This window comes from Lissotriton helveticus, chromosome 11, assembly GCF_964261635.1.
Source record: "Lissotriton helveticus chromosome 11, aLisHel1.1, whole genome shotgun sequence".
NCBI classification, from domain to species: Eukaryota; Metazoa; Chordata; class Amphibia; order Caudata; family Salamandridae; genus Lissotriton; species Lissotriton helveticus.
In genome coordinates, this window is record NC_136072.1 from 462,148,147 (window position 1) to 462,168,679 (window position 20,533).

The 20,533-nt window shown below is 48.2% G+C and overlaps 1 protein-coding gene across 1 annotated transcript in view; it reads left to right on the forward strand.

Annotated features, from left to right (window-relative positions):
* GIGYF2 (GRB10 interacting GYF protein 2) overlaps positions 1-20,533 on the forward strand; it is a 1,757,193-nt gene that overhangs the window by 1,692,165 nt on the left and 44,495 nt on the right. Inside the window, exon 27 of the mRNA XM_078666006.1 lies at positions 12,301-12,473. Coding sequence (XP_078522132.1) covers positions 12,301-12,473 — 173 coding nt within the window. The remainder of the gene's footprint in view (positions 1-12,300; positions 12,474-20,533) is intronic.

Genomic DNA, 20,533 nt, shown 5'->3' on the forward strand with positions numbered 1-20,533 from the left:
GATCAGAGGACTCTGGTCTCCGGCAGAAGCCAAGCTCCGCATCAACCTTCTGGAGCTTTGTGGAATCCGATTGGCACTGATGGCCTTTTTATCATCCATCAAGGGAAGGCTGGTTCAGGGGTTTACTAACAATTCTACCGCCATGTGGTTCTCCAACAAACAGGGCAGAGTGGGGTTGTGGACCCTCTGTCAAGAGGCCCTGTGTCTCTGGATTTGGATGGAACCGGGAATTTCCCTGGTGCTTCAACATCTGCCCGGTTCTCTGAACGCTAGAGCAGACCAACTCAGCCGACGGCGCCTTGCTGATCACAAGTGGCATCTCCATCCGGAGGTGGCACAAGGTTTCTTTCAGCAGTGGGAAGAGCCTTGGTTAGGTCTGTTCGCCTCTAACGAGAACGTGCAAGGTCAACAGTTTTTGCGTTGGAGTTTCCAAGGCGGCTCTGCACGCGATGCTTTTAGTTGGGAATGGAGCTCAGGCCTCCTATACTCTTTTCCACCCATACCGCTCCTGCCCAGAGTGCTCAAGAAGATCAGGAGTGACTGGGCACAAGTCACTATTGTGGCCCCGAACTGGGCACAGAGAGTTGGTTATCCCAACTTCTGGCTATGAGCATCGATCCTCCAATCAGGCTGCCCCTTCGGCTGGATCTGCTGTCACAGCTGCCGGGGAGAGGGTACTCCACCCAAACCTGTCCACACTCCGCCTCCTTACGTGGAGATTGAGCGGCGACAGTTGACAGCTTTTGACCTTCCTCCTGAAGTCTGCGAAGTTATTCTGGCAGCCATCCGTCCCTCCACAAAACCGGTATAAGCCCACTGATGGAACAGATTTAGTAAATATTGTACAGAACCGTCCACTGACCCCTTATCTGCTTCTCTAGCCGATATTATTCTTTTTATCCTTTGCCTGGCCAACAGGGCTCTGCATTAGGCACTTAGAAGAGCTATCTTTTGGCCCTCCTGGGCTTTCTCCGGCTGCCAGATCAGCCTTCACTTTTTAAGTCCCCTCAGGTGCAGAGATTTTTGAAGGGGTTATCCCACTTGTTTCCCCCTCCTCTTTTTCTTGTACCACAATGAAACCTTAATTTGGTCCTTACTTTCTTCATAAGGGAACCGTTCGAGCCGCTGCACAACTGCCTTCTACGGTTGCTCACTATCAAAACTGGGTTTTTGGTGGCGATTTCCTTCTGCCACTCTTGAAGAAGCCCAATGCGGACCTGAGTGTGCTCAGCAACTTTAGAACCATTTCACTGCTGCCAGCTCTGGCTAAAATCCTAGATGAGCTAGTAAATCGTCAGTTTAAATTTTTTGTTGAGGCAAACTGCTTGTTACACGACACTCAATCCAGTTTTCATGCTGGATTCCGCACTGAAACAACCCTTTTGGAAGTGTTGTAGTCTGTAAGAGAAATTTTTATAGAGGAGGCACTCTGCTATGGTCGTTTTGCTAGACCCGTCTGCTGCGTTGGACATGGTGGGCCACTCCACCTTGCTGAACAGACTAAGCATTCTTGGCTTTTGCAATACAGTCCTGGCCTGGATCCAATATTTTTGGGAAGAGCACTTGGAGTGGGTCTTCCGCCATCCTTTTTCATCCTCTCCCAAACCCCTGATCTGTGGGGTGCATCAGGGTACAGCACTCAGTCCACTACTTTTTATCCTCTATTTGGCCCCTGTAGCCACCCTTATTGAAACCTGGGCAGTGAAGGTAGTCTCCTATGCGAATGACACACAGTTTTTGTTCTCATTTCGAGAACCTTTTGAAGCGGCCCTCCTCAATTTTGAAGAGTGTTTAAAGGGATAAGCAACTGGATGGACTCAATTGTTTTTTTGATTAAATACGGAAAAAACAGAGGTTCTCTTCTTCAGCCTGAAAGCCCCTCTGCCCCTCATTCCTCTCCACTTTAAATCTCTGGTGGCTTGCAGTATTTAATCCACCCCTGGTACCAGCCAGAGCAGCGAGAAATCTAGGCTTGACCTGACCTCTCCTTTGCGGCCCAGGTCAGGCAGATCATTTCAGTCTGCTTCATGAAGCTGAAATTGAAAATGGTGCTCCACGCTTTTGTGACATCTTGCCTGGATTATGCCAGCAGCCTCTATCCCCCGGTCTCCCGGCTTATTTGATCTACAAACTCAAGATCATACAAAATGCATCTGTTAGGTAATACGATAGGTTCCTGTTCGCCAAAACATTTCACACCATGTGACGCAGATCCACTATCTCCCCATGGCAAAAAGGATTCAATTTAAGGTCCTCACTCTAGCTTTTAGAGCACTAGAGGGCACAGCCACACTTTACCTTAGACTCAGCAGGTACCAGCAGGAGAGATCCCTGAGATCTTACCACCTTCGACTATGCGTATACCCAGGTTAGCTAAAGGCTGTCATGGTGGGAGGTCATTTACTGTACTAACGGCGAAGCTTTGGAATACGCTCCCAATCAGACTTCACATGGCAAACTCCAAACACAGCTTCTGGAAATAATTAAAAACATAGCTCTTTAACCAAAAATAGTCAGGTTAAACCAGCTCTTGATTTTAGTCCCTGCACTCAAAACAATGTTGTTTGGTATCAAACACCTCATCTCAATAAATCTGTACTGATGCCAGTATCAGGTTTATGGTGACATGCACTCAGAAGGCACCTTAGATGTGCCCCCTGCCAACCTACTAGTTCTCTAGTTTGCTGGATTACTGGTATAGTCCAGCCTGCCACCACAGACAACTTTCTAACCCCCTGTAGGGCAAGAGCCCGTGCTCTCAGAGACCAGAAACAATGCCTGCTCCGGAACAAATTGTGCCACCTCCAGCAGTGTAGCTAGTGATTTAGCATTCAAAGTCCAGAGACTTCAAAACCTTTTTCCCCCTTTGATGTACGACCCTGGCTTCCCCCCATAGACCTGGGGTATGCCACTACCTGCCCTGGAGCTCATTTCGCACCAGAGCAGGCAGGAAATTAATTAGAAGGCATGTGTCACTTTCATGCTAGGCACACCCCTAAGGTGGGCCACCTGAAGTGAACATTCAAATAAGGGTTTCACCATCTTTGTTATGTTGAAACTAGGAACTCTGGGTCAGGATTGTGCCCACTTTCCACAGGAAATGCTCATATAGGGGGTGAAGTCTCCCCAAAGGTTAGTAGCCCAATGGTTACTACCCTAAACACCCATAAATTCAGTATTTAGGGGTTACCTTGACTCCAGGAACTCTGAATCATCTACCTGGAAACCAAAGGACTAAGAAGAGCCAACAGCTGTATAGCAGCTCCGAAATTGATGCCAAACCCTGCCTGGCTACGCTTTCTTGACTATTGGCAAAGACCTGACTTGTCCAACAGCTGTGCACCATCCCGAAGTCTTGGAGGACTGTCCTGCGCTTCAGCAACCAAGCAGCTTGTCCCTTGGGGCAGAGGAGCCACTCCCTTGCAGCTGCAGGGACCGACCGCACTTGTCTGGTGCTCCGTTTTCTTGATCCCTGTGTCCTCCGAGGGAGCATCTTACCAGGAGAAGGTCACAGTGGTTCTAGAAGGTCAGCCTATCTCTCTAGCAAGTTTCGAAACGCTAGAATCTCCAGGAGCTTCACAGCACCAATACCCTGGGCATTAGAGCATTTGCAGCACCCAAGGCATGCTGAGTGTCCAGCCGGTTACCACCGACACTAAAGCCGACCTGCCGATGAGGGACTTCAAAATCACTGAGAGTGGCCCTGCCATTCCGTTTTTTCCCTTTCCGTTTTGGACATTTCCCTGTCCAGGTCACCCAAGTAAAGTGAGAGCCTCCCAACAGACAGAACACCTCTGCACCCAAGCCCCAAAGCCCGAGTTCACATAAGCCAACAGTGTCCCCTTGCCCTAGAGACCCCTAAGCACTGAGCGCCCTATCTGAAGGAACCACGTTAGTTAGATTCCATACCTTAGAATAACCCCCAGGCGTCAGACTGGATCCGGAAAGTTTTCGTCAGCAGTACCCCTGCGTGTCGGTAGGCGTTGTCTGCGGCTTCTCGTTGGCGTTGTGATCGCCGGGATGACGTCATCGGAGTACTTGGATGCCGCCCTCGCGCATTGACGTCAGTTCTTTTTTCCGCACCAGAAACGCAGATCCGGGAAGAGCGTACCCTTAGTCACTTTTTGACTAACTTTTGGACTTCTTTGGTTTACCTTTTTCGAGTCATTGACTCCTGGTGCCGGTAGTGATGCCTGTCACCTACTGATGTCGGTTACCAACCCCCACCGCCGGTGTCTCTGTCTAGGGGCCGACCACGATGACAAGTTGTGGCCCGACTGCCGGGCCTTGACGTCGAAGGCTAGGAGCGTTCCTGTAAGCTGCTAGAGATCCGGCAGTCGGAGTCATCAACGCTCATCGGGATCGAAGTCCTCGCACTCCGGTAAGTCGAGGCATGGGAAGAAGTCGAAGAAACACCATCGTTCTTACTCCCCCCCCCCCCCCCCCCCGTCGCGCGCCTTGGCCGAGGGTTCAGGTGGCGGCGCCCGCGTGGCTTCGGCAGAGCCCGCGCAGTCGCACCTAGCCCCACACCCTCCGGTCCCTGGGCTGAATGCGACTCCGGAGCAGATTCGAGACTTCCTCGTGGCCATGAGGACTCCCTTTCTACCCTCGGGCCCTGCTGGCAGGCCTTCGGGCCCCGCAGGTCCGACTGGAGGTCCTAGCCCTGTGTTGCCCGCAGCTTTGGTCCTGGTGTCGCATGACCCCATTTGATCCAGGCCTGGATCCCGATCGATGCCGGTTGACCTGGAGTTGCAGTCTGTTATACGCCTTTCCGCCTATACCACTTCTGCCCAGAGTGCTGAAGAAGATCAGGCGCAACTGGGCCCAAGTCATCCTTGTGGCTCCAGATTGGGCACAAAGATACTGGTATCCCGAGCTACTCAGTCTGTCAATCGATCCCCCGATTCGACTGCCTCTTCAGGAGGACCTTCTGTCGCAGCAGCAGGGGACGGTCCTCCACCCGAACCGGTCAAGTTCAAGAATTTGTAAAGCGCACTACTCACCCAGAGGGTCTCAAGGCGCTTGAGGGAGGGGGGGTACTTTACTTATCGAATAACCAAGTTTTTAGTTGCTTTCTGAAGGAGAGGTGGTTCTGTGTAAGGCGGAGGTGGGTGGGGAGAGAATTCCAGGTTTTGGCCGCTAAGTAGGAGAAGGATCTTCCCCCCATGGTGGATCTATGGATGCGCGGAATTGCGGTGAGAGCTTGGTTGGACGATCGTAGTTGGCGGGTGGGGGTGTAAAAGGACAGGCGCGTGTTGAGGCATTCGGGTCCTAGGTTAGTAGAGGGCTTTGTGTGCGTGGGTGAGGAGACGGAACGTTATTCTTTTGTTGACGGGGAGCCAGTGGAGGTCTTTCAGGTGACCTGAGATGTGAGCTTGGCGGGGGATGTCTAGTATGAGTCTGGCTGAGGCGTTTTGGATGCGTTGGAGTTTTTTCTGTAGTTTGGCTGTGGTTCCGGCGTAAAGGGTGTTTCCGTAATCCAGTCGGCTTGTGACCAGTGCGTGGGTGACCGTCTTTCTTGTTTCGGTGGGGATCCAACGGAAGATTTTTTTGAGCATGTGTAGGTTGTTGTAGCATGATGATGAGACGGCGTTGACTTGTCTGGTCATCGAGAGGGAGGAGTCCAGGATGAAGCCCAGGTTACGTGCGTGGTCCGTAGGTATGGGTGCGGTTCCCAGGGCCGGTGGCCACCATGAGTCGTCCCAGGCAGTGGGGGATGAACCTAAGATGAGGACTTCCGTTTTGTCCGAGTTCAGTTTTAAACGGCTGTTCTTCATCCACTCGGCTGCTTCTTTCATTCCTTCGTGTAAGTTGGTTTTGGCGGTGTTTGGGTCTTTGGTGAGGGAGAGGATCAGCTGGGTGTCGTCTGCGTAGGAGATGATGTTGAGGTTGTGTTGTCGCGCGATGGATGCGAGGGGACTCATGTATACATTGAAGAGGGTGGGACTGAGTGATGATCCTTGTGGTACGCCGCAGATGACTTCGGTGGCCTCTGATCTAAAAGGGGGAGGCGGACTCTCTGGGTTCTTCCGGCGAGGAATGAGATGATCCAGTCCAATGCTTTTCCTTGAATCCCGACGTTGCTGAGGCGTTTTATGAGGGTGCTATCGAATGCTGCAGAGAGGTCGAGTAGGATGAGGGCAGTTGTTTCTCCGTTGTCCAGTAGTGTTCGAATGTCGTCTGTTGCTGCGATGAGGGCGGTCTCGGTGCTGTTTGGCTCTGAAGCCGGACTGTGAAGGGTCGAGGGATTTGTTGGATTCGAGGAAGGCGGCGAGCTGACTGTTGGCGGCTTTCTCAATGACTTTGGCAGGGAATGGGAGGAGCGAGATGGGGCGGTAGTTCTTAAGTTCAGTGGGGTCTGCTGTGGGTTTCTTTAGAAGGGCGCTGAGTTCGGCATGTTTCCAGCTTTCCGGGAAGGTAGCGGAGTTGAGGGAGCAGTTGATGACGTCTCGGAGATGGGGTGCGATAATGGAGTCTGCTTTGTTGAAAATGTGGTGGGGACATGGGTCGGTTGGTGATCCTAAGTGGATGGAGTTCATCAGGCGGATGGTGTCTTCAGTGGTGATTGGGTTCCAGGTGCAAAGGTTGTTGGAAGGGGGTTTTGGTTCGGAGGTGGGTGGAGAGGATTGGTCTCCGGACTGGTTTTCAAAGCTGTTATGTATGTCGGCGATTTTGTTGTGGAAGAATGAGGCTAGGGAGTCGCAGAGGTCTTGGGAGGGAGTGATGTCGTTGGTGCCGGCGGTGGGGTTGGTAAATTCTTTGACGATGTTGAATAGTTCCTTGCTGTTGTGGGCGTTGTTGTCGAGTCGATCCTTGAATGCTGATTTCTTGGTGGATCGGATCAGTTGGTGGTGTTTGCGGGTGGCGTTCTTGAAGGTGGCCAGGTTGTCAGTGGTAGGGTTTTTTCTCCAGGCTTTCTCGAGGGTGCGACAGAACTTCTTGGATTTCTTAAGGTCATCGTTGAACCAGGGGGCTTTTTTGCTACCTTGCTTGATTTGGTGTTTTTTCAAGGGTGCTAGTTCGTCGGCGCTGTGGGTGATCCATTGTGTGAGGTTGGTGGCTGCTTGGTTTGGGTCCGATGATTTGGCAGGAGGGTTTTGGTGGAGCTATGTGAAGAGTTGGTTGGTGGTAATTTTGTTCCAGTTTCTTCGGAGAATTGGTTGTGGGAGGTTGTGGGTCGTGGTCTTTTTGTAGATGAAGTGAACGCAGCTGTGGTCCGTCCAATGGAGAGTTGTGGTGTGGTTGAAGGAGATGTGCTTGCTGGAGGTGAAGATTGGGTCGAGCGTGTGCCCGGCATAGTGAGTGGGGGTATCAACAAGTTGTTCGAGTCCGAGGTTGGCCAGGTTGTCCAGAAGGGTGGTGGTGTTGCTGTCGTTTTTCTTTTCCAGGTGGAAGTTGAGGTCTCCCAGTAGAATGTAGTCCTTGGAGGGGAGGGCGTGAGGGCTGATGAAGTCAGTGAAGTCTTCGCTGAATTGTGTGCGGGGTCCTAGTGGCCTGTAGATGAGGGTGCCTCTGAGTGTGGTTTTGGGGTCGGTGTGGATCTGGAAGTGAAGGTGTTCAGCAGAAGCGAGGTTATCGTCGGAACTGGTCGTGATGCGGATGGTGTTCTTATGGACGATGGCGATACCTCCGCTGGTTTGGTTGGTGCGGTCCTTTCGGATGATCTTGTAGCCGTCCGGGATGGCTATGGCGATGTCTGGAGCTGATGAGGCGTTCATCCAGGTTTCTGTAAGGAAGGCGACGTCCGGTGAAGAAGTGTCGAGTAGGTTCCAAAGATCAATGGCGTGTCTGTGGACCGAGCGGGTGTTGAGCAGGATGCATTTTAGGTGGTTATTGTCGGAGCTCTGTTTGGAGTTTGTGGATTTGGTGTGGGTCCTGATGCAGTCGAACTTGCAGGAGTGGCAGGTGAAGGGTCCATGGGTGTGTCCTGGGGTGGCTTGGTTGCAGTTTGGTGGTCGCCCGGGGTTAAGGGCTGAGAGGGTTGTGGCGTCGTACGTTATGTAGGCGGAGTGGATTTTGCGGGGGCCAGGAGGTCTGGCGCGGACGGGCGTAGACGGGCTTACCTTTGGCGCGCATGGGGCGCGTGAACGCTGCGCGCAAAAGCATCTGTCATATATGGATAGTGGAGGGGGAGGGGCGAGGGAGGAGCAGCTGGGAGGCGGGAGCGGGGTGGAGAGGCTGGCTACGAGGCACAACAAACAAAATGGCAACGAAAGCAGAACTGAAACAGGACGAGATTGGGGCACCGAGATGAATTACGCTATGGGCAGTGGCACCGGCACCGGCACAATCAAGCAGTAATTCTGATTTTAAAAGTCTAGCAATGCGAGCGCTAACTTGCACAAAATAAATGCGAGCAAAGGACACTATAATTAATTAGCAATAGCGAGCAATAGCGATATAATGGTGAGCAATAGCGATATTATAGTGCGCAATAGCGCTACGATACCCAGGCACTAAAATTCTTCACAGGCAAGCAGTGTGAGCCATGCGCTGCAATATCCAGGCAGGGAGCGTGGGGAGCGACCGCTTCTCAGCAGAGTCAGAGAGGTTACAGCGCTACTTCGAACGGGACGAGCCTAATCAGTCAGTGGGAGGGAGGAGCAGCTGGGAGGCGGGAGCGGGGTGGAGAGTCTAGCTACGAGGCACAACAAACAAAATGGCAATGAAAGCAGAACTGAAACAGGACGAGATTGGGGCACCGAGATGAATGACGCTATGGGCAGTGGCACCGGCACAATCGAGCAGTAATTCTGATTTTAAAAGTCTAGCAATGCGAGCGCTAACTTGCACAAAATAAATGCGAGCAAAGGACACTATAATTAATTAGCAATAGCGAGCAATAGCGATATAATAGTGAGCAATAGCGATATTATAGTGAGCAATAGCGCTACGATACCCAGGCACTAAAATTCTTCACAGGCAAGCAGTGTGAGCCAAGCGCTGCAATATCCAGGCAGGGAGCGTGGGGAGCGACCGCTGCTCAGCAGAGTCATGTGTGGAGATTGAGCGGCGGCAGTTGATGCCATTTGACTTGCCTCCTGAAGTCTGTGATATCATTCTGGCAGCCAGGCGTCCCTCCACAAAAATGTTATACGTCTGTAGGTGGAACAAATTTGTGGCATGGTGCACAGCAAAGGCTGTGGATCCCCTTTCGTCCCCTCTTTCTGAGGTTCTCCTCTTTCTTCTTTCCCTGGCCCAGCAGGGCTCTGCTCTGGGCACCATCAAGGGATATCTTTCAGCTGTTTCTGACTTCTTGAGGCTGCCTGATCAGCCTTCTCTCTTTAAGGTCCCCTGTTGTAAATAGGTTCTTGAAGGGCATTACTCACATGTTTCCTCCTGTTCCTTTGATAATGCCTCAGTGGTACTTGAATCTGGTGTTAACAAATCTGATGTGTGCTCCGTTTGATACACTCCACAACTGTCCTTTTCGTCTTCTGACTCTCAAAACTGCTTTCCTGGTTGCCATCACCTCTGCCAGAAGAGTGGGTGAGCTCAGGCTCTTTCATCTAAGCCTCCTTTCCTCTCTGTCCATCCGTACAAAGTTGTTCTGAGGACTCGTCCTTCTTTCCTTCCCAAGGTGGTTACTGCCTTTCACATCGGCCAGACCATTACCTGGTCCACCTTTGTTCCACCTCCGCATCCTCCGAAAGCGGAAGAGAGGCTCCACCGTCTGGACCCAAAACGTGCACTTTCTTTTTACCTGTACCGCACACAACAGTTCCGGGTGGACGACCAACTTTTTGTTGGCTACGTGGGCGCTAAGAAGGGACGGGCAGTGCACAACCGGACCATCTCTCGGTGAGTCATTTTGTGCATCAAGGTCTGTTATTCCTTGGTTTAAAAGGATCCTCCTGAGGGGCTGCGCACCCATTCCACTCGGCCACGGCGGCTACTACTGCCCTGGGACAGGGAGTCCCTTTGCAGGACATTTGTCAGGCAGGTACGTGGGCCTTGCTGCACACGTTTGCCAAGCACTACTGCCTCGATAGCCAAGTCCGGAGGGACGGCTTCTTTGCCCGTTCGGTTCTCCAGGACTTCCTGGTGTGATCTTGGTTCCCAGACCCTCCACCGGGGTTGGTATTGCTGGGGTATTTATTCTAAGGTAAGGAATCTAACTAACCTGTTTCTTTCAGATGCACAAGTTACTTACCTTCGGTAACGATATATATCTGTAAGAAACATAAATTAGATTCCTTACCACCCCAACCATCCTCCCCGTTCTGCGAACCGATATCTAGGGTTAAGGTCATCCCTTTCAGGGCCCTAGTTTCATAGCACCAGTTTCTGTTTCTTGCATGGCTCTTCGTTCCTGGTGCTTCCGGAAATCTATGTACAGAACTGAGGTCAGACCGCGAGGGCGGCGTCTAAGTACTCCGACATCATCCCGGCGATCACGACGACGGACGCGGAGCCGCAGACGACGCCTACCAACGCGCAGGGGTACTGCTGCCGAAAATTTTCCGGATCCAGTCTGACGCCTGTGGGTTATTCTAAGGTAAGGAATCTAACGAACTAATGTTTCTTACAGATATATCGTTACCGAAGGTAAGTAACTTGTGCTTTGGGCTTTGCCAGTCTTGTCCCGAAGTCCCCCCTTGCAGCCTTTCTTTTAAAGGTACTTTGCCTTTGGCTTTACTGCATAGCGCTCTCGACTAGCAACACGAACAGCACCTCAGCACCAGTGCTCACCAGTGCATGTAAAACCAAACTGCTAGTGGTTTCTTGGCCCCTAAGCACCTTAAGTCCCAAAAAGCACCCTCAAGAAGCGCTCGCTAGTATATGCATGGAGTGTATGTTTCGCCCATAGGATAACATTACTGCGTTTAAGGTTGAGCCTCTAAAAACGTTGTTTTGCTATATTTTTACTTCTGTAAGAATCCCATCTCCGAAAGTGCATACCTGATTCCAATGATCTTGCTGTCTAAAATATATAAAACTCTGTAACTGCTATGGGCACCTAGACAACACAGGTATCTTTTGACAGGTTTTAGGCTTGGGCTGGCTCATTTTTTGGTGGCCTATTCCTCAAAATTAGTATAACTGGAATAACCTGGTACCTTGCCCTTGCGTTTAGATTACCTACCTATCGCATCTTCATATGTTTTTCCGCGGTTTATACAGTGATGAGAGATCTCCGTTTTTAATTCCTTTCTTAAAGTTCCTTAATTTTAAACGGTGTACACCAGCTATGTTTTATCTTCAATTGCTGCTAACTGATCAACTCTGTTTTATGGTGTACAATTACCTTACAGCTGTGGTGAAAGCTCAAAAGAGGGTGGGCAAGTAAAAATATCTTGCCTTTGGTTGTATTCCTTGCCACCTTCTTATATTTTTAAGCGATCTAATTTTTTCAAATCATAAGCTGTATTTTGTACTTGTGTTTAACAGGGAATCAGTATATGAATGAATTATGTTTATTTTATTTATTTATTTATTTATTTATTTTTGGGCAGAGTTTTATATAGCGCTGGCTAGACCCGAACCGAATCAGGTATCAGAGCGCTTTACATAGCACCAGTTACGGGACAGACACACATTAATTTTAGGCCCGGGGAGATTAAGTGATTTGCCCAGAATCACAGGAAGTTATTGGCGTCGTTACCGAGACTCGAACCCAGATCCCCAGGTCCGAGGTCGAGCGCCCTAGCCGTTAGGCCAACTCCTCTTTTACTGTATTTTGGTACTCTGTATTATTCATGACATGTAACTATCTTTTATTCATTTGTATTTTGGTTTTATGGTTAATTTTTAACCAAATAAAGCTTTTGCTGATTGATATAAAAATCTGTGGTGTTTTTCTAAATTGGTCTTGCATGTGTCTCATTTATTTATTCTCTGTGTGCAACAGATGCTTAACACTACTGTCTGAAATGCCTAAGCTGCTCGACCACACTGCCACAAATACAGCACTTTGGACTATTAATAAGCACTGTAACCCAATAAGGGTTGTCGGTCCTTTTACATGGTGTGCCCTTACATTGGCACTACCACATAAAAAGCCAGTTTCTTGGGCCATCACTTCAGAGACAAAACAAAGCCACAGCATGCTGGAGCACACCTTTGAAAAGTTTACGTATCCAGTCTGGCGCCTTTGGAATATTCTAAAGGTGTAAAATATGTGGTTATATCTTCAGCAAGAAAGAGCATTACCAAAGCTAAGTAACTTGTTCTGCACTCCCTGTGGCATACGTGGCAGGCTCTGTTCTGTGACAGCTTGACAATTGCTTCCAAGTACTAACTAGCATGCGGTTGGACCACTAGTAAACTCTTTTCTTTTTTTTGCTTGTCATGTTGCAGTCCCAACATTTGTCTCTTTCCTGAAAGAAGTGGATTCTGCCTATGAGGTCCATGATTATATCCGTGCTTACCTCGGTGACACTCCAGAAGCCAAGGAATTTGGCAAGCAGTTTATTGAACGCCGTGCCAAACAGAAAATGAATCAACAGAGGCAACAACCACCGCAGAATCAGGTAACAAGGCACAATAGAGAGGGGCAGAAACCAGGGTAGTGCTTAACAGGCCAGTGAAATTTATCTAAGTCCATTCTTCCACTCTGCATTTGTGTCAATAGTTCCATGAATAGTCCTACAATAATAGTGGATTGTGTTGTGCTTATAATTCAGGCATTTTAGTAGTAGTAAGGCAAATGTGTTACAAACATGTCACCATATGACCCTTCAGTTATTTAAATGCATTGATGCTTAACTTCCACTACCTCTCCAGATTTGTACCATGTTCAAACCTCAGATCTGAGAATATTTTCTCTGTTATACTTGATAGGCATTTGAAGAAGCCTGGTTTCAAATGCATTCCCGCTAAACACACTCCTTACCACACCTCATGGACCTGCCTGCTTCTGACTAATTCTAGAGAGATGTTTTGTTTGCCTCTGGTGTTTATTTTTTACCTGTCTTTCATAGTTAGGGAGCTGCCATATGCTGCTTTGTGCGTCTTCAAGCAAAAAGTGGCACAATGCACACCTAGTGTTATCCCTTGTTTGTTACAGTGCTCCAAGGCTCTTTGTAGCAGCGTGCAACCCTAAAGGTGCTCCGTCCATGCATGTTAATTCAGTGAAACAATGGAACCTAGTCAGGTCCACTTTAGGATGCACAGCTTTTTCATTATATGAATAAACTTTTCCAACAGTCTTCTTATGATTATTCCTTTTAATGTTCTTTACAATTCATCAGTGAACCACAGTTATTCCGATGTCATTCAATTATGCATGCTTTTCAATCAAGTTGCCAGTACTGCCACTTGTTCAACAAATTTGAAACACGATGAGACAGAATAAAACTGACCCTTCTAAACCACTCTTTCAGTTTGAGTTTATCAATTTATTTTTCAAAATGGAATTCAAATCATTTCAGTTCAAAGAACCTTTACAAAAATATATTGTCACAAAAAACATTACACAAATCCCCCAAAGAACCTTCACACATAATAAGAACCTCATTCTTGTCCATGTCTTCACAAATTTACAACAACATTCTTTTCCTCAGACACACAAGTGACACACCATTCATACTAGTGTTTCAACTCATTCACACATTCCTACATACACCATGTATACAACCCCTAGAAACCCACCCAGGGGTACCAGCAACTAATGATATCAATACGTTAATCCATTTTTTCAATATTGTAAACCATAAATACTAGATTTGCAAATTTCTACAAAAGGCCATCTAAAAATAAGACTACAAAAATTCTTCAAATGATGACTATGCTTGATTGGCCTAGCAAAAAACGTGGTTGGCGCTTTTCGAATTCCTATGGAAAAGGAACTCTCCTCAGGTCCGAATAAGTCTGAAAAACAAAACAATCTTGTCTTACTCTACTGGTTTAGAATAGAGACCTCCAAATTATATCTAATGAAGCAGCTTGAGACCTATTACCTTATCAGTCATTCGGCATGTTCTCTTTGGGATACTTTCTTATGTTCCCTATAAATAAAAATTCCAAATAATATATATAACCCGTCACTTACTGTAAACTGAAAAAATAAGCATTCTTTGGAAAGACTGACACATTTGCTTACTTGTGGTCTTCTCGGCGCCGAGCGCCTCGATTAAGATGCTATATTTTCTTTAATGCGCAATGTCTAGTTGGTGGTTTTCTGTAACAGAAGTATTGCGCAGTTGAGTTCCTGAGGGCTGATTGAAAATGATTTAAAAAGCAATAGGAATGCCGTTGACCTCTCATACCTGTGCAGGTCCAATAGAAATCCAATTTTTCTTAGTTCCTTTTTGCAGTTCAAATTCTGTAAACCAAAAAATGAGGCTCGTGTTACATCATAGTGTCCATGGGCTTGAAATTCGTCGTTTTTAAATTCGTCAGACGCCGTATGCGTCGTGAAAATAACCCGCTTATGCTGTTAAACTCGGATAAAACGGCACTAGTGTTGACATGCAGATAGTCAAACCGGCAGCATCAAGCCGTCTGCCTGGTAGCTTGGCATTTTGCACATTGGTGATATATTCGGATACTCAATCTTTTCTCCTGTGACATTAAATTTACTAATATATACTCTTATGCTTATTGAAACGCCGCATTTACCTTAGTATCTCTGGACGCAGTTTGCTCGTGTCCTCCGTAGTGATTTTTTGGTTCTCAACGATGGCGGAGTTCGCAATCTCGCGACGCTTAAGCGAGAACCTGCTCGATTGAACTCTGGGAGATGGAGTTCTTTTAGCGCAAGTCTATTTTCTGTATAATGATAGTGCACCTGGGCAGGATTCCCTTGTTGCGCATAATGGTCGGTTGTGTGTGCGGTTTCCTACTATTATGGTGGGTCTTAACAGTTAAAGTTCCTTTGGCGCAAGTCTATTTTCTGTATATTGATAGTGCATTAATGATATTTATGAAAAAGGAGGGTTACAGATGGTAAATTTCTGAAAGTTCATTTAGTCCGTCCACTTCCGTGTTGAATTTGATGATTAGCATTGCTTCTCTTTTCGTCAAATATCATTAAGCATTCTAATAGATAAGCACCGCATAGGCTATGACTTGTGAGACCATTCTTAGATATAACTATAGATTCATTTTGGTCTCATTAAACTAAGAATGTATTATTATAGGGCTATGACTTTGAACACTCTAACTGCTCACATTACTTTTGAAAATACTGCGTTGTTAGCACTCCGAAATGCAAATACTATATAAGGAATAAATCGGTTGCTTGAGATCCATCATAACAGTAAGAAACTCCACACACACCCAACCATTATGTGCGATAAGGAAATCCTGCCCATGTGCACTATCAATATACAGAAAATAGACTTGCGCTAAAGGAATTCCAACTCCCAGAGTTCAATCGAGCAGGTGCTCGCTTAAGCATCGCGAGATTGCGAACTCTGCCATCGTTGAGAACCAAAAAATCACTACGGAGGACATGAGCAAACTGCGTCCAGAGATATTAAGGTAAACGCGGCGTTTCAAGAAGCATAAGCGTATACATTAGTAGATTTAATGTCACAGGAGAAAAGATCGAGTACCCAAATATATCACCAATGTGCCAAATGCCAAGCTACCAGGCAGACGGGCTTGATGCTGCCGGTTTGACTATCTGCATATAAACACTAGTGCCGTTTTTCTAATGACTTGCAGCGCGTGTTATTTGGCAACGCCAGAGTTTAACAGCATAAACGGGTTATTTTAGCGACGCATACGGCGTCTGACGAATTTAAAAACAACGTATTTCAAGCACATGGACACTATGATGTAACACAAGCCTAATTTCTTGGTTTACAGAATGTGGACTGCAAAAAGGAACTAAGAAAAATTGGATTTCTATTGGACCTGCACAGGTATGAGAGGTCAACGGCATTCCTATTGCTTTTTAAATAATTTTCAATCAGCCCTCAGAAACTCAACCGTGCAATACTTATGTTACAGAAAAACACCAACTAGACATTGCGCATTAAAGAAAATACAGCATCTTAATCGAGGCGCTCGGCGCCGAGAAGACCACAAGTAAGCAAATGTGGCAGTCTTTCCAAAGAATGCTTATTTTTTCAGTTTACAGTAAGTGACGGGTTATATATATTATTTGGAAATTTTATTTATAGGGAACATATGAAAGTATCCCAAAGAGAACATGCCGAATGACTGATAAGGTAAGAGGTATCAAGCTGCTTCATTAGATAGTATTTCGAGGTCTCTATTCTAAACCAGTAGAGTAAGACAAGATTGTTTTGTTTTTCAGACTTATTCGGTCCTGAGGAGAGTTCCTTTTCCATAGGAATTCGAAACGCGTCGACCACGTTTTTTGCTAGGCCAATCAAGCATAGTCATCATTTGAAGAATTTTTGTAGTCTTGTATTTTTAGATGGACTTTTGTAGAATTTTGCTAATCTAGTATTTATGGTTTACAATATTGAATAAAGTGATTTACGTATTTATATCGTTAGCTGCTGCTACCCCAGGGTGGGTTTCTAGTGATTGTATACATGGTGTATGTAGGAATGTGTGAATGAGTTGAAACACTAGTATGAATGGTGTTACTTGTGTGTCTGAGGAAGAGAATGTTGGTGTGAATTTGTGAAGACATGGACTAGAATCAGGTTCTTTTTATGTGCGAAGGTTCTTGTGGGGATTTGTGTAATGTTTTTTGTGACAATAGATTTTTGTAAAGGTTCTTTGAACTGAAATGATTTGAATTCCATTTTTAAAAATAAATTGATAAACTCAAACTGAAAGAGTGGTTTAGAAGGGTCAGTTTTATTCTGTCTCATCGTGTTTCAAATTTGTTGAACAAGTGGCAGTACTGGCAATTTGTAGTTGTTTATTGTTATAGTGGCGTGGCCTTACTGCGGAATAGCCAAACCCTCTAATTGTTAATTCTTTCAATCGAGTTGAACATGTGCCCATCCAGGCTTTTTCTCTGTACACATCGGAATACCACTATTGCTCATTACTTGACGCAGTTTAAAAACTCAATGCATTTCAGACATTGAATGCCCTTCCTCAGGGGTTACTACAATACAAAAAGTTACATATCATTAATAGGTTCCCTTCTAGAATTCATTGTTATATTTACCTCTTATCCCTCCCATCCACTAATATCTCCCCTTTTTACATCCAAAAATCACAACAAACTCATTCCCATAGATTACTCTGTGCTGAAAATCTAAAATCACATGATAGTTGTGAAAAATTCATTTCTGCCTAATTGTGAACAAAATGAATCACAGATGTTCTCCCCAACCAACTTGACCTTCATCTCAACCACTGTGCTCACCAACAAATATTTACGTGCCAAACTAATTAGAACACATTTCACGTACCACTCATTTACCTCAGTCCAAATGCCTCTGCTTGTTTGCAAAACACCCAGGTGAATGTAGTCAGTAACCTCCCACCCATGCCTTGAGTGAATTTCAAACCTATTGTGTGAAAAACACATGACTCCCAATGCAACAAAACTCAACAAAACACTGTGTCCCCACCTTACTCTCACAAAATAAATCATGAATGATGAGTCAAAACTAATACATAAAACTATGTGTGCGGAATAAAATAAACCCTGATAGTGTCTTCGTCTTCACATAATTTTTGAAAAATACATCCGTGCGAGTAGATACAATTCATAGCGAGATCCTGCCCACATTGTCCATGTCAATCAATAAATTTGTGAGTCGACTCAACGGGCCTGCTGATGTGACCAATGCGTGCTACAAGAACGGTAAGACTCAGATGGGTTGCTATTTTTATCATTATTCCTTTGTAGAATTTAGGTTTATGTTTTGTGTTTCCCACATCAGGTCTCTTAATTTGGTTGTTGTTTCCTGTGTGCATGTTATTTCTCAGAAGCGGTGAGAAGTTGTGGATATTTTCTGCATCTGAAAGAAACACGTTAGATTCCTTACCTTAGAATATCCCCAGGAGTCAGACTGGATCCGGAAAGTTTTCGTGAGCAGTACCCCTGCGCGTCGGTAGGCGTCATTTGCTGCTCCGCGTCAGTCGTCGGCATTGTGATCGCCGGAATAACGTCGTCGTAGTACTTAGACGCCACCCTCTGGCGCTGACGTCAGTTATTCTTTTTTCTGTGCCAGCTAGTGCAGATCCGGGAAGAGCTAGTACCCTTATTCAGTTTTTGACTAACTTTTTGGTCTTTTTGACTATCTTTTTCGAGTCGACTTTGACTCCTGGTGCCGGTAGGGATGCCCGGTTTCAAGCCGTGTGACGCCTTTCACCGACTGATGTCGGTTACCGACCCCCACCCCCGGTGTCTCTACTGTCTAGGGGCCGACCACGATAACAAGTCGTGCCCAGAGTGTCGGGCCTTGACCTCGAAAGCTAGGCGGGAGCGGTCCTGTAAGCTTCTCGATATCCGACAGTCGGCTCTGCGCTGCTCGAGGTCCCCGTCGAGGGTACCGGTTGCGGAGCCATAGCCACCACCGCTCGGCGCCTTCCAAGTCCTCGCATTCAGGTAAGTCGAGGCATGGAAAGAATAAGTCGAAGAGACAACATCGCTCTTCTGACTCCCCTCACCGGTCGCGCGACTCGGCCAAGGGTTCGGGTGGCACCACCCGTGCGGCTCGCCGGAGTCGCAGGTTTCGCATCCATCTCCACACCCTCCGGTCCCTGGGATTAATGCGACGCTGGGCGAGATTTGAGACTTCCTCATGGCCATGAGGGTTCTCTTTCCGCCCTCCAGACCCGCTGGCACGCCTTCGGGCCCCACGGGTTCGACTGGGGGTCCTTGCGTGCCGGCGGCTTCGGCCCCAGCGCCGACTTCGGTCCCGTCGCTGCAGGACCCCCCCGGGATCCAGGCCTGGGGGGGTCGACCTCACGACATCTCCGCTGGCACCAACCCCTATGGTGCCACTCCCGGCGTCCTCCTCGGACGACGACGCCCCTGGTTTGTCAGGGTCCGACGTCAGAGCGGCACCGCTCGGCGCCGTCTCCGGCGTCGGTGGGTGAGCAATTCATCTATGACCTGGCTCCGTCATTTATGCCTGTTTATCAGGACACGGATGAAGGGAGGACTGGGAGGGGTCTGAGGACCTCTGGCAGAACAGTGCCAGTTAAATCAGGACTGGGCAGATGAGCTGGGGGAGGCCAGTGGTCTTGTCATATCGCCTGACACTGGTTTCGTTTCTCCTCCCTCCGTGGCTACGGAGGAGGGTGCTACATATGGTGTGGTGTTGCGCAGGGCAGCCAAGGCCTTGGCTCTTGAGCACCCTGCTGCGGCAGTGAGGACTAATCTCACCGAGGTGCTTCAACCGCCATTAAGCTTTTCGGAGCCTATGCTGCCGTTCAATGAGGCCTCACTGACGTTCTGATGGGCACCCGGTCCAAGCCCTCCACAGTGCCCCCTGTGGATCGGAACGTGGCCCGACGCCACCGCCCGGCTCCGGGCAACCCCTGCTTTTATACTATACTAACCCCACCCCGAGAATCTGGTGATCCAGGCCTCTACGTCCCAGACCGCATTCCCGACTGCTCCCCCGGATCAGGAAACCAAAAGGCTTGATCAGTTTGGGAAGAAACTGTTCTCCTCAGTCAGCTTGGGGTTGCGGGCCATTAATACTGCATGCCTTTTGAGCCGTTACACCCACACTCTGTGGGATATGGTGGCGGACGTGCTGCCTCAATGTCCGGAGGAGGCCCAGACACGGCTCACCCAGGCTCTTGCTGAGGGGCGGGACGCAGCACGGTATTCCATCCGATGTGGACTTGATACCACGGACTCGCTAGGCAGAGCGATTTCCATGGCGATCCGTCGCCACGCCTGGCTGAGGTCCGCCAATTGTTCGGGGGATGTCCAGAACACGCTTGTGGACATGCCCTTCAATGGCCATCGCCTTTTTGGAAACAAAGCAGACAGTGCGCTTGAGCGTTTCAAGGACTCCAGGGCTATGGCCAAGTTCTTGGGCCTGTCGGGCCAGCGCCAGCAAACTTCTGCTTTTCGTCCCTTTCGTGGCCAAGGAAGGGGTGCCCCCACACGTTTGTCCAGCTACAGGCCGCAGAACCAACCTCAACTTGCTCGCGGACGTGGTAACCGCTGTGGCGGTGCAGGGGGACAGAGGCCTGGTCAGTCCACATCCACTCCGCAGCATCCGCCTCAAAGCCTTCCTAGTCTGAGCTTTCAGGCCCATTCAACGCCAGTAGGAGGCAGGGTTCGCCATGACCTACTCCACTGGCGTACCATCACTTCGGGCAGGTGGGTGCTGCAAATTCTCCGATGGGGCTACTCCCTCCCCTTCGAGGCGACCCCTCCAGCCATGTCACCACAGTACCACCGCATGTCAGGGGATTTCTTGCAACTTCTGCAGGAGGAAGTTACGGCCCTCTTGGCCAAGGGAGCCATTGAGCGCGCTCCAGGGCCAGAAGTAGGACGTGGTTGCTACTCCCACTACTTTCTGGTTCCCAAGAAGGGCAAAGGGGGCCTGCGGCCTATCTTGGGCCTCAGGAACATCAACGGCTTCCTCCGGAAGGAGAAGTTCAAGATGCTGACTTGAGCTCAGGTCCTGGCTGCCCTGGACCCTGGAGACTGGATGGTAGCGTTGGACTTGCAGGACCC